The 14,975-nt window shown below is 25.9% G+C and overlaps 2 protein-coding genes across 2 annotated transcripts; both read right to left on the reverse strand.

Annotated features, from left to right (window-relative positions):
* Window positions 1-9,604: 9,604 nt before the first annotated feature.
* On the reverse strand, window positions 9,605-10,758 carry LOC141528602 (uncharacterized). Its single transcript, XM_074244743.1, has 3 exons — window positions 10,600-10,758; window positions 9,864-9,980; window positions 9,605-9,791 (listed from the first exon to the last, which is right to left on the reverse strand). Exons 1-3 carry the CDS (start codon window positions 10,652-10,654, stop codon window positions 9,667-9,669), a joined length of 297 nt encoding a protein of 98 aa, XP_074100844.1. The 5' UTR covers window positions 10,655-10,758; the 3' UTR covers window positions 9,605-9,666.
* Window positions 10,759-12,365: 1,607 nt separating this feature from the next.
* LOC141528601 (uncharacterized) lies at window positions 12,366-12,956 on the reverse strand. Its single transcript, XM_074244742.1, has 3 exons — window positions 12,854-12,956; window positions 12,561-12,752; window positions 12,366-12,492 (listed from the first exon to the last, which is right to left on the reverse strand). The coding sequence occupies exons 1-3, from the start codon at window positions 12,954-12,956 to the stop codon at window positions 12,425-12,427; spliced, it is 363 nt and encodes a 120-aa protein (XP_074100843.1). The 3' UTR covers window positions 12,366-12,424.
* Window positions 12,957-14,975: the final 2,019 nt, after the last annotated feature.

Below are 14,975 nucleotides of genomic sequence, written 5' to 3' on the forward strand. Positions count from 1 at the left end.
TATCGAAATATTTATATTGTCTCTTCGGATATTGTGTATCATATATCGATGAGAAAGTCTCAAAAGGATCAAGAGTTGTTTTGATAATGCATGTAGATAATTTTGAATTTTAATTACTTTTTTTGTCAATGAAATTGACGAATATTTTTTTTTTTTCTTCTTTGGCAGTGAATCTTTTTATATTAATAAAATGACTTTCACGGGTCAATTATTTTACAAGATAATTAAATAATTAATATTAAGCTTTGTAATAATTAATAAAATAAGAAAAATAATTATGACATTCAAGTTAGCTGTCACTTGAAAATTATTTAAGTTTATTTAACAAAAAGATTTTTTCCAAAAAATTATTTTTAAAAAATTGCATTTTTTATTTTTTTTTTTTTTTTTTTTCAAGATGTCAATTTTTTTTGCCAATATATTTAAATATATGCTACATTAATTTTCATAAAATAATTTGATCAAATATGAATTTTTAGTGAAGTATATTACATAAATGTAATTTTTATTTTTTTTTAGTCTATATGAACTAAACAAATTTATTGTTCAACATACAAAAGTACGATAAATACTGAAAAAATTATTGCCAATACAGTTTTTATAATAGTAGTTTTAATAGTAATCTTAATGGAGTCTTTTCATCGACATTAACGAAAAATTTCGTATTTTTTCAAATTATTTTTTTGAACTTAAAAATTTTTAATGATTTTAATTCAAAGTTTTTTATTTTTAATTAATTATTAAATATTATAATTTTTTAAAAAATTGAATTCATAATTTTGGGAAGAAATTTGACTAGTAAAATTACCAAATATGATAATTTATAATTTTTAAGCATTTTGATGTATATATAATATATATAAATATATGAAAAATCGATTATTTTATCATATAAATACACTGGCCACAAAATTTTGGTTTTTCTTTTGATGATATAAATAATTTATTTAAAATATTTATTATTTTGAAATTTTAAAATTAAAATTAATAAATATTCGAATTTATAATGCGTTATATTTTTATTATTGAGATTTTTATAATAATAATAATAATAAATTACTTAGCTCGGTAATTTTTTGATGAATTTTTTTATTTTGTTTCAGATTTAAAGTGAAAGAAGAAATTTACTAATTTTTAAAAATTATTTTATGGAAATTTTAAATAAAATTTTTTCAATTTTTAAATATAATTTATGAGAAATTTTATTGAATATTTTTTAGGATGAAAAATGAATTTTCTAATTAAAATTATTAAATAAATATAATTTTATTTAGTAGATCATTAAAAATGTACGAATGTGAATTCTGTCATAACGAAGACAGCTCGTAGTTAGAAGAAGAGTTGTTGGTACTCAAAAGGGTCGCGAAGTATATATGTGCGATTGCCCATTGGGAATAATGGGTTGGGTATTGTTGAGTACATGGGCAGTGTAGCGGCATTACAACCCGAGCCAAGAGAGACAGTAAAGAGCAGTACAATATAACACAAAGGGAACGTGCCCGCGGGGAAAATAAAGATAGATCCAAGTAAACCAGGTACGAGCACAAGCGAGAGGGTGAGAGCGACTGCAGAAGAGTGCAGGGGTACTGTCGTATTGGCGGTATGCCTGCAGGCGAAAACGGCCACGGCCGACAACATCGTTCCAGGATAGGCTCAAGGTGCTCCGAACCCAACGCGATGGATCTCCATACGCTCAACCTCTCTAACTTTACTCGCTCTTTCAGGATTCTGGAAAATCTGCATCATTTGCTTCGAATTTTTCGAGCTGGATGATAATCTCCGAAATTTAAGCTCAAAATTAATTGTTATGATAATTTTATGCATGAATAGAAAAAATTTATAATTATATTAATTAATTAATTTATTTATTTAGAAACAACGTTTGTTTTTATTAAATATGATTGAATTTTTTTTTTAATTATTAATAAATGTTTTTTTTTTTTTTTTTTTTTTGAAAAAAGTAAATTTATTTTTAATTTACTTAAGAAGCATAAATAAAAATTTTTTTTTGCTCAAAAAAATAATTAGGAAGAAAAATATATTCCTGGCTCAAGTGAACCTTTTTTTCTGTGTATCTCAAACTACAATTTTTCTAGTTTTTTTATATGAAGTGATGCTTATTACTATTTATACTATAATTTTTCAATTTTTCTTTTTTCCGTGAGTATAAAAATTTATTAAAAAATAAAATGTTAAAAAATAATTAATTAAAAGTCAATAAAGCTTATTAAATATTTTTAACAAATTCTTCAATTGTTACACAGAAAAAAAAATTTAATTTAATCAAGTAAATAATTTTAAAGAATTTCATCTTCTTGATTTGAATAGAAAAATTTTAAAACTAAGAAATTTTTATTGGTTTAAATAAATTTTACTTGATTCAAGAATTTTTCGTCTTGTTCCAAGAAAATGAAACTCTTAAAAATTATTTTCTTGGTTTAAGAATTTTTCTCTTGATTCAAATTAATTTTTTTTTCTGTGTAGTTCTATGAAATAATTTAAACAAATATCGTCTATGCACTTGCAATTAGTGAAAAGGCACAATTAAAGTTAAAGAGTATTATCGTTATCATTATAATTACCATTATTGTTAAAGTTAGCAATGTCCACATAAGAGTCGATAGTGATAGCCAACAATATATTTTTATTGACATGTAAATCACTTGAGGTTGGATGGGATAAAATGAGCGTCGTGGTCACCATCGCTTGAGGGCTTTCTTAAGAAAATAATGTGATGTTTTTGTATCATATAAATACATACATATAATATATAAATCCATATATGTATATACAGACGTAGAGAAACGGGCGGCGTAGTTCAAGGGTTCCCGGGGGCGTTAAGCCACGACGTTGTAACGAGAAGAATCCAGAGAAGAGTCGCCCAGAGCGTCACATATTTTAGGGCTTGCACTTCTCCCCTTCATTTATTCTTTTCTGCCTTATTCACTTCGGCACCTCAGGTTTCGTCCACTTGGTGTATAGTAGTACTGGCAAACGTGTCTACCAACCGGGTCGCGGCAAACCCCGGGGCTTTTTTTTTATCGTCCCGATAGAGGTAAGCTCAAATAAATTAAAATATACATTCTAAATAATACAAATGATTACAATAATCACTCGTGAATTTTCTTTCGGATAATGGATCATTAATTCAAGAACTACGAATTTATAATTTATAATTCCGTGGTTTGCACTGTGCAAAATTTGCTGAGTGGATGATTTTTAATTGATTTAGGGGGCCCATCCCAATAAAAATTTTATTTATATCGTTAAACTATTTTAGAATAAAAATAAAAAAATTCAGAGATTTTTTTAATTAGTAAAAACAATTTTTAATATTTAAAAAAAATTTGCTTTGATACTTTTTTTTTTTTTTTTTTAATTTTTAGACGTAGCATTTTTTTATGAAATCTTTATAAAATTTTAGTTGTTAAGAAATAATAAAAATTACCTAATAAAAGTTAATTTCAGTAGAATTAAAGTGTCTAATTTTATTTTATTAAGCATAATAATTTTATTACTTTATTGTCTCTTATTTTTGATACTAGGATTCATCAACAGACTTAAAAATAAAATAATCTTTATTAAAATTTTATTTAATGCTCCAAAAGTCAAATTTTAGGAATAATATAATTAATATTTATAACATAAAACTTTAAATAAATTGTAAAATATTTTTAAAGCGGGTGATTTTTAATTGATTTAATTTTTTCGGAGTGAAATGCACTCTAAAAAAAATTTTATCCATATTTTTAGTAAAAAAAATTTTTTTTATTGAATAAAAATAATGAAATACTTGTTTAGAAATAAAAAAAAATTAACGATATAAAAAATAAATTTTAATATTAAAAAAAAAATTTTTTTTAATTTATATAAGTCGCATTTTTTGATTGATTTTCTTTATAATAATTTATTTGTTAAAAAATCTTGAAAATTGCTTAATAAAATTAAATTTTTTCATTTGTAAGTAATTGGTTTTATTTAATTAAATATAGAAATATTAATAATTTATTTTTTTTTATGTTAAAATTTATCAACAAGATTTAAAAATAAAAAAATTTTCATTAAAATTTTGTTCAATATTCCAAAAATCAAATTTTTGGAAAAACATTATTTAATTTGAAACAAATATTTTACTAATTTTGAATAAAAAATTTCTTCCAGCCAAATAAAAATTTGACGTGGCATTCTCCAAAAAAAAACTCCAAATTTCCTTTGGATTTTTGTAAGCGGATTGTTTTATTTCTTGACTTTAACACTCCAGATGAAAGTGAAAATTTTTTTCAGTGTCCTGTATAAAATTTCGCGAAAAGTCGCGGCATCTACACACTCCCGACATGTAAGAAGACAAGAATACTTATACTTATATATTACTTGAGAGTACGCGAAGTAAAGGCGAAACATTTAAAATACCCCGGAGGGTTTTTGGTACTTGGCTTGAGTCTGTCTTTCTCTCTCTTGGAGAGTACCTATCATCCTTAAATCGAACTTGCCGGAGTCCGTGCTGGCTCTGGGGCATTTCTCTTTCCTTTCTCCCCAGTATTTTCATAATGCAGCCTTGCAAATAATTCCGATTAGATCACGTCAATTTTTATTTAAATTTTTTCATAATCTTATTTTATTATTTTATTATATAGGTTTTTTTTTTTTATCTAGTCAATTGCAAGCCTTCCGGCGGTTATTCTAGATCATAACTAATGAGAACGGAAGAATTCTTGAATACCTATAATTTAACATTGAGACTGAGGTGCGATCGTTCTTCCGCAAACTCTTGCTCCGGGTACGTATCACTGTGCATATGTTTCTTTCTCTTTTCCGTTCTAGATTATATTAATGTGGATACTCACACACGTGTATACATTCACTGGTTTTAAAAAAAATTCTTGTTGAGTTTTAAATAAAAAAAAAAAATTTAAGCAAAATTAAAATGAAATCAGCAAATATCAGACGGTTTAAAATTTTTTTAAACAAATAAATTATTATGAAGAAAATAAAAGAAAAAGGAATTAAGTTCTGAAGTTTCTGTATGTGAATTAAGAAAATTTATTTTTTTTTTTTAATTATTTATTTTTAAGTTTTTTAGAGATTAAGGTAAAAAAATTAGGAATATTTTATGTAATTTAAGGAATAATAAAATTTGAACATTGAAATTTTTTTGAAAAATTTTATTTTTAATTATTTATTTAATAAAAACATTCTAAAAATTTATTGCAGGATAGTAAAAAAAAAATAGGACAAAAAAAGTGACACATTTCTTCTTTATTTTAGAATATATTTAAAATAAATTTATTAATTTTTTTTATAATATTTCATTAGTTGAAAAATATTCTAAAAATTGTAAAATGTTTATTTATTGCAGGATTGTAAATAAAATTTAATTTTAAGACAAAATTTAAATTAAGACAAAAAAAAACAAGTTATACATTTCTTCTTTGTTTCAAGATATTTTCAAAATAAATCCATAAATTATTTTATGTAATATAAGGATAGGCAAAAAATATATTTTTAATTAATACTAAAAAATTTTCATTTAATTTATTTGTAGAAAAATGATCAGATGCTTGTTTATTACGGGATTATAAACAAAAGTGAAATTTTCCAAGCATTGAAATAAAAAAAAATTATTGAATTAAGTAAACGAAACAAGATATACATTTCTTTTTTGTTTATTGAAATGAATTCACCGATCGGCAAATAAAAATAAAATTTTAATACTGAAAATACTGTCTAGTATCCCAGAATATTACTTTACATGTATGTAAATGATAGAATATAAATATAAATATAAATATAAATACATACATATGTAATGTACCCTTACCTCTCTCTTTCACTCTTGATTCGGTCGACTTGGATCGGGCTTGGGCGACCCGACCTCCAACTGGGTGTGTGCTTAACCTTTTCCAACTATATTGTATCCATCTGCATGTAATGCAAGAGCGCAAAGAGTAAAGAGTAAAGGGAAAAGGAAAAGACGTAACGTATAGTAGTAAAGTATTGAAGAAGAGAGGGAGAGAGAGCCGGCGATCACCCACGCAAGCGAATGTAAATTACCTGAGGCTGTGAATCATTTTGAGAAGACCGAGGAGTTTAACCAGCGAGAATAACTGCCTCTGGGTATTTTAGTATTTTACCCCCTCTATGTCTGCCATAAAGAAAATTCACCGTATGTATAAATGTATAAAAATACAAATGCATGCATGGGAATAGTGTAGACAAATAGAAGAAACTCTTTGAGGACCATGGTTGCAACTTTTCCATTTCTTCTCCATTTAATTGTTTATTTCTTCTTTTTTTTTTTTTTTTATTAATTAATTAGACAAAGTTTTAACGGAGATTTCGGAATCTTCGAGTGGCTCCACGAGGTCTATGGCAAGATGACCCCAGGCGACTCGTGAGGATCGTGCACGAGTAAGATCACCCTGTGGCTGTGGAGACGTCATGCGGAGCATCTTCAACGCCGAACAATGTAAAGTAAAAAGAGGAGAACGGGAACAAAAAATATAATAAAAGTTGAGATTGCAAGACCGAAGAAGGAAGAGTGAAGAGAAAGCCAGCAAAGGCGGAGAAGACGAGTATTACCGCAAGCGTTTAGAAGAAGATATCGTTGTACTTAACTTTTTATGCTAACTTGCCCGCTCTAAACAAGGAAAATTTTGTTTCATTATCAGGACGCATATCAGCGTCAGTTTCCTCAAATAATTAGACGGCTGGGTTGTCGAGAGCTTTTAATAATTATGCTACTAAAATTGTTTGTTTATTTCTTCTGCGAAATTTTAATTAATTAAGTTTGTCGATTTGTTTTAATTTGGTTGAATTTTAATTGGGTAAAATTGTAAAAAAATATTCTTTTTTTTTTTTTTAAGTTTATTTTATAAAATTTGAGAATTCTAACCGCTTGAAAGTTTTCAATTTTTCAGAGTAAACATGCAGTTAAACTTGTAAGACTTCCGAACTAACTTGTTTTATCTATCAGGTTGTTTTAACTAAGAACAACCTTTAAGAAACTATTCTTCTTTGAAATTAGATACATTAAAGACAAAGGTATTTATTTACTTATAAGTTTACATGCATATGTTAATAAGACTTGACATTTAAAAATAATAATGATAATAATAATAATAAAATTTTTAAGAGTATGTTCAAAAAATAAAAAAAAAAAGTCGAAATTAATTTATTATTCAATATTTCTACTTCACGCATTTAATTTTTTAAAGCTCAAAATTATAATACTGTGTATCTGCATAACTTTACCTTAATTAAAAGTTGCAAAAATCGAAAAAAATTTTTTTTTAGAAATTCAAAAATTCTTATTTTAAAAAAAAAGATCCTTCTAAAAATTTCAGGATTATTTAAGATCAGTACAAGGTATTTAACAAAAAAAAATTGAGCCAAAATTTTAACTGCGAACGTCATTTTTAACTATTTTCAAAAATTCAAAATTTGACAAATTTGGCATTGTTCAAAATTTTTTTTTTCTATAGCATTAAGTGTCCCCTTTAAAACAAACAAAAAATTATTCCTGTATCTATAATAGCGTTCGAGATATTATAAAAACAAAATTGAAAATCTGGAAAAATTTTGAATTTGTATCTTTTGAAAAAAATTTTTTTATTTTTTTTCCTTTGGCAGAACTTCGTTATATGATAAAATAAAACTTCTCATCAAAATTTGTCCAAATCGAAAGGGGTCGATTCCAATTATTTGTCGATTTGACATAAAATGACCCAAATACTAAAATTGTTAAAAAATTAAAAAATTCTCACAAAAACATAGAACTACTGATCTACTATACTGATCTCTCCAATACTGCATCTATTGTATCAAGTTGTGTAACTCGTTAACCCAATATTGTATCTTTTAGTAGTCGTTGATGACCTAGATGTTTATGCGACTATAAATAAATTAAATTAAAAAAAAAAATCAATTTGAAGTAATTTGATATGAAGTTTTATAAATAAAAAAAAAAAAATAAATTTTGCTGAAACTATTAACAAATAAATCGAATCGTTGACAAGAGCAAGATCAAGACCAAGAAGCTAACCACTGACAAGACCAACGGCCTAGAACTTAACCCTCGTTTGATCCAGATTACAGAGGGTGATCAAGAATAACTTTGTGTGCTTGCGTCTAGTAGAGAGAAGACATATAACACAACACAACATAATATAATATAATAGAGTAAGAGTAAGTGTATATATTAAACGAGCAGAGTGGTCGTTGCGTTCATTAATATTTCATTTGGTGCTTATCGTTCTCCAGGACAGCTCAGTCCTTCTGCCCTGGAGGCATCGTTACTGGCTCTGTTCTCTGTTCGCAATGCTCCGAGAGCCTTGGTCGGCATTTCGCTGGAGGCACCGGGCACATTGTCTCTTGCTTGCCTCCAGCAGCAGCAGCTCCACCAAAATTCACTCTTTCTCTTTCTTCTTCACATTCTTCAGTTTCTTCTCTTCTTTCCTCTTACATAGAATTCTATGCAGCTCTTGGCATCTACATCTGGACGATTCTGGATGCCCCGTCTACCCGGAGAACACTGGAAACAAAATCCCCCGGACACTCCACGTGGCCCCTCGTCCACCGATTAAAATAAAAACCGCACTATCTCCGGTCGTTTCCGTATCCGCGGAGCAGCAACAACGAGCAACCTCGTCCCCGCCTGGGGCTGCCCCTTTCTGCTGGCACCAGGTCTCTCTCCTCCAGTTGGGTCTCCCACTGAGTGTCCTTATCCTTCTCCAGGGCATCCTTCCAAGCGCGGCATTATTCCCGCCTGGCCTCAGGCTTTCAGAATGGCTCTACCTTGCAATGGCTCTGCCTGCATTGCCTTAGGTCATACCCTCCTCTTCTTATTCCTCATTCTCTTCTTCGTCATCGTCTTTATTTTTATATTGTATATAGTTATTTTTTTTTTGCTTTTTTTTTGGAGTATACAGTAAAGCTTGATAACTAGAAATTTTTTCGGCAGAGGAGGGGTATATAAATAAAATTAAATGACAGTTTTCTTTCTTCATTTACGGAATGTAAATCTTTCTGATCAATTTGCTGATTTGTATTTATCATTAAAATTGATAATTATTAACTAGCAACGTTGCACTCACTATGTGAACTATAAATAAATAAAATTTTGCTTTATTAAATAATAACTTTTGTTAAATTGCACTGTACTTTTTTAACTATTGACGTTTTTAAAGATATAAGCTCATCCCGATGTTACTCTCATCAAGACCTTTCATTTGAGTACCCACATGAATTTTTTATATATTTTTCATATATACATATATATAATATATATAAATATATGAAAAATTGATGTGGGTACTTAAATGAAAGGTCTTGATGAGAATAACATCGGGATGAACTTATATCTTTGATAATGTCAATAATTCACAAGATACAAGGTCATTTCTTAATAATGTATCTAAAGATAGAGAAGTTTTGAATTTCTTTTAAAAATCTCTATGAAAAATTTCTTCACATAAATAATTGTTTTCTTCCAAAACTTAGCTTCATAATTTTAATTATAAATTACTAGAAAATTAATTTTATTTCTCAAATAAATTTGGGGTGAATTTTGTTTAAGAAATTGCATTGATACACTGAGAGAATAAAATTTTAGTTAATTATTAAAAATTATTTTATTTTTTTTTAAATTTCAGTACAATAGCGCCATCCCTATACTAATGTACAACATACTTGATCTGATTCACAATCTATTACATCATTGATTAATGTTGGATTGCAAGATGACATACACTCTCCTCCATGATGATGACAATGAGTTCGGTACTCGCTTTTCACTAAAAAAATTTTTTTTTTTTTATTAACCATTTATAATTATAATTATACTTCAATTTTCAGGAATTACATACCCACAGAACAACAGAGTAATCCATTGGCACAAGTTATTGACGTGTTACGTACTGGTTCTTCGCATGCTTCAGCTTCAATGCAATTTTCAGATGGGCACATTTCTTTTCCAGCTGCACCTATATTTCAAGTTTTTTTTTTTTTTTTTATTTATTTATTTGTTTATTAATAATTTCAATTTAAATTTCAACTTCAATGCCGATATCAAGTGTCAAAAAAAAACGTTTAAAAAATTAAAAAATTTCACGAAAAAATTGTAGAATTTTAATTTGATATTTTAATAGATTAAAATTTTTATTAGTATTTTTTAATTTTTTTTTTTTTCATTTTCAAGTAAAAATTTTAAATTTGACTGCAAAGTTGCTATTATGATTTATTCATTTAAAAATTTTTGTAATTTATTAAATTGCATCACAAAATTTTATCACAAAATTAATATTGAAAAAATTTCTCTTCAGATAAAAAAAAAAGGAAATAAATTTTCCAAAAAAAAAAAAAAATCAAATAAAAAATTTTTTAATATCATTTTAAAAATAAAAAATAAAAACAAAATATTATTTTACTTAATAAAAATGAAATGTATGTACTATAGAAGTATTATTTTCAGTACAACAATTTAGACATAAAAAATAATGATATATTAATCATATATCGGGATTACCAGAAGCTGATAATTACAACTTATTATTTATTTACTCGTCAAAATTCCAATAAAAATAAAAAAAAAATAAAACTAACCTTGAAGATATGCAGAAGCGAGAATAACAACGAAAATAGCAACGAATCCTTTCATTTTTAAAATAATTAATAGTGTTGTCCGAATGACTGTCGACGTTTCAATGATCTTACTTTCAATGGTCACCGTTATATAAACGCACGCATCGTTGTCACATTATTTGTACTAGCTCGTTACAAATACACACGTATATGTACATATATTAGTACGACAATTATAGATATACCGAACAGGTTTGAAGTGATAATAATAATAATAAAAAAAAATAATAAAAGCGACTTATCGCAATGATTATTCATATTGTAAAATAAAAGTCAAACAATAATATTTCATGAGATTCCCAGTGGCAATAACAATGAGGTACATTAATGATTCATGCCTCTTCATAACTTGGTATAGAGTTGTAAATTATCTGAAATAAGGAAATGAGTAAATATACTTATTAATTAAGACAAATATTTGAAAAAAGTTTCGTAAAATAATTTAATTAATTTTTTTTTTTTAAGTAGATTTATTTCGAGAAGAAAATTAATTTTCTTCATTATTTTGTGGAAATTACAAAGATGATAATTTGTCAGTGATTTTATATTAATTAATAAATAATGGTTCTAATTAAAAGGGCGCTTTGAAAAAAATTTTTTTCCCGGTTTGAAAATGTATAAGTTTGTAGAAAAAATGAAAAAAAAAAATCTTCATTTAAATCAAAAAGGCAAATGTAAAAAATTTTTCTAATTTTTGGTTAAAAAATTGAAAGTTTAAAACTTTTAATTATGAAAATTGAAGATTTAAAAAAATTTGAAAAATTATTGTAAATAGCTAGATTTTTTTAATTAAATTTTTTTTCAATTTTTGTAGACAAAATTTCAAAATTTTCGATTCTAAAAATATAAAATAAATTATTTTTTTTAAATTAATAGGACGTACCTCAAAAAATATTATTTTTAATTTTTTTTTGAGTAAACTTCGACAATTCCAAAATTCCTAAACTAATTAGAGCAAAAAAATTTTTTTTCTCCCAATTTAAAAATATTTAAGTTAGTAAAAAAGATGAAAAGAAAATCTTAATTAAAACTAAAAGAGCGAACATAAAAAAAATTTCTTTTTTTTAATTTTTTGGTTTAAAAATTGAGTTTAAAATTTTTGGCTTTAAAATTTGAAAATTTTCAATTCTTAAAGCAGAAAATTAAAAAACAAAAAGTTTTTTTTATTTTATTAATAATTTTTGTTTCTTAAAATCAATAGGGTGTATCTAAAAAATTTTTATTTTTTTTTGACTAAAAAAATAAAAATAATTAGAGCAAAAAATTTTTTTTACACGTCCTTAATTTTGAGATTAATAACACAATCTGTAAATTAATAAAAAAGAGGTAAATAAACGAAACTAATTATTCAAAAGAAGAAATAAAATTTATCAAAAAAGTAACTTATCGGCAAACAAATGATTTCCTCTTCCTAAAACTATGAAGGTAAAATATAAAAGCGGCAGGAGATAATAAATACAGGAATAAAAGTAAGTGAGATTAAAATTAAATTTAAGTAGACGTTTGACGTAGTCTTTTCCATAAATCGTATTTGTAGAAATAATAAAAATAAGTTTACCTCAAACAAAAGATAAAAGAGTTGAGGCAATCAAGGGAATCACCGGGGAGATACTATTGGGATCGGGGACGCCAGTACCAGTTTAACTGAATGAGTAACTTACTGATAATCTGATCAGTTGATGGTGAGTCATTACTGTCCTTACTTTCAATCAATTTGTAAGATTTCTCGCAAAACTTAGTCGAGAGTCGGGAGAAAGTCTTTACTTCTTTATCATTATTTTCTGATTCAGATTATTCTTCTTTTTGTTCGGATTCGCAGAGCCCATGGCGACAGGGTTGTTCTTTCGATTGAACCTATGAGAAATAAGTTTAAGATAAGTGCATCTTTTTATGCCTATACATATATATATATATATACTTACCTTTACAAGAGGGTAAGGTGAGGATGATAGGGAGGTTCAAAAGGTCGAGAGACGATCGTTTGGTTTCTCGTGCGAGCACAAACTCGTTTGGTTCCTCGAAGCATCTCCGTAAATGTGGGCGAGATCGATCTTTTACTTGGGATTTTTCAAAATTGCCCCGAGCTAATATCGTCTCGATCCCATCGATTCTACCTAAGGGAATTAGATTAATACTTTAAATACTTTATTATTGTTATTATTTTATTTTTATTATGTTAATATTTGTTATTAACTTTATTTTATGACTTTATTACTCTGTTTTTTTTTTTTTTTTGTTTTTAAGCTTTCCGGTGATCGAGATTTATCAATATTTTGCCGGGAATTTTTTATAAATATGTATACTTCGGTGAAGATCATAAAATATGGAAATTAATGTTGTAGGTGTTATGTCAACTCAGTTATAAAAGAGTTCACGAGGTAATGTTTAAGTATGTAACATTGAAATTTAAATTAGTTATTTTTTTTACAGCGGAAGATTTTTTGTAATAAGAAAGCGTTACTAAATATTTATTAAAATAATAAATTGATGTTAAAAAATAATTTATTAAGAGTCTGTAATAAATATTAAATAAAAAAATTGTTCTAGTTAAATAGTACTTAAAAATCATCATTGAAATGTCGACAGTCTTTCGGACGACACTATTGATTATTTTAAAAATGAAAGAATTCATTTTCCCTATTATTCTCGCTTCTGCATATCTTCAAGGTTAATTTTATTTTTTTTTGTCTTTATTTGAATTTTAACTAGTAGGTAAATATTGAGTCGTAATTATTAGCGTCTAGTAATCAAAATATTTGATAAATATATGATTTTTTTTTATATACAAATTATCGTACTGAAGATAATACTTCTGTAATATGTATATTTAGTTTTTATTTTTAAAATGATATTAAAAAAATTTTTATTTGATTTTTTTTTGAAAAATATCTTTTCTTTTTTTATTTTAAGAGAAAATTTGTCAATATAAATTTTATGAAGAAATTTTGTGGTTGCAATTTCATCAATTTCAAAATTTTTAATGGAATTTAAAAAAAAAAAAACAGAAAGAAAAATTTCCTGACTGGAGAACAAAATTCTCTCAAGGAAAACCGAAGTTGTGTTGGCCGAAGGAAAATTTTATTAAAGTAATTTTTTATTAATTCAAATTATCGTAAATACTTGATAAAATAAATTTTTATATTTTAAAAAAAAATTTTCTATTTTATAAATTCTTACCGTTAAAACTGTACTCTAGAATATTTAAATACGCGGGTACCAGCTAGTGATATGTAATTGCGCAATAAAGAGTTAACATAATTATCAAACAAGAAAGTTAATAAAAATAGCAAAACATGAATTAATTATCGATTGTTATTTTTAATAAGACCCAATTAGTTCTATAGAATTTGTTTATCTAAAATTGCATAAACAAATGTAGGCCGTACTTGTAATTTATAATTAATCCTTAATCTAATCACATTTAATTACTTATATATCTTCATTTTCCTCCTCAGCATTCAGGCCCGCAGAGTCATCTACTTCCAGTTCTCCGTACTCGAACACAAGCTTCTTTATCGATTGCTCGGCGGCTACATTATCATTGATTTTATTAATATATTTGTTTTTTAAATAAATAATTAAATACATAAAAAAATGAACAATTTAAAAAAAAAAATTAATTATCAAAATTTAGACAAATTTTCAAAAAAATTTATAAATTAAATAAGAAAAAAGTTGAATCTCATAATTTTCGAAAAAATGATATAATCCAAGATTATACTGAGTATAATTCAAATTATACGGGATATTTTTTCGGATTACATCCATTATAATCTTACGCAGGAATAAAAAAAAAAATTTCGCATCAAGCACGCGATATATTCTTCATACTCTTCAGATGTAACTCACAACAAATAGTTTTTTAAGTAAAGAAGAAATAAACAAGAGGATTTTTTTTAAATTCTACTCGTTGATTTATTAAAAATTTTCTATGAGGCGTACAATCAGTCTACCCTTACAAAATAGACCTTAATTATTCATTAAACTATATTTAAAACGGCCTCACGTGAGTGAAAATATAAAAATGCGGGTAGCGATCCCCGCTGAGATTCAATTAAATATTATATTATACATTTCAAATTTAATTATACTATGCTTATTATTATTAATTACTATAACTAATTACAATTTTATAAACATAAATACAATAATGATTGTGAAAAGTTACAAGTGTATTAATTAATAAATATCTATGTACATTAGTAATTTATAATCCCTGAGAAGAAATCTAATTTGAAATAATTCAATACATACTAAGTGTATATTTTTATAAGTCAATTCAAATTTATTTAAATTGTTTTTAATCATTTTAAATTAGATTTCTTAATCAGGAATTT

Source organism: Cotesia typhae, unplaced genomic scaffold (genome assembly GCF_013202065.1).
Source record: "Cotesia typhae breed Kobodo isofemale line unplaced genomic scaffold, CoteBio_Ctyphae contig_44, whole genome shotgun sequence".
Classification (NCBI taxonomy): domain Eukaryota; kingdom Metazoa; phylum Arthropoda; class Insecta; order Hymenoptera; family Braconidae; genus Cotesia; species Cotesia typhae.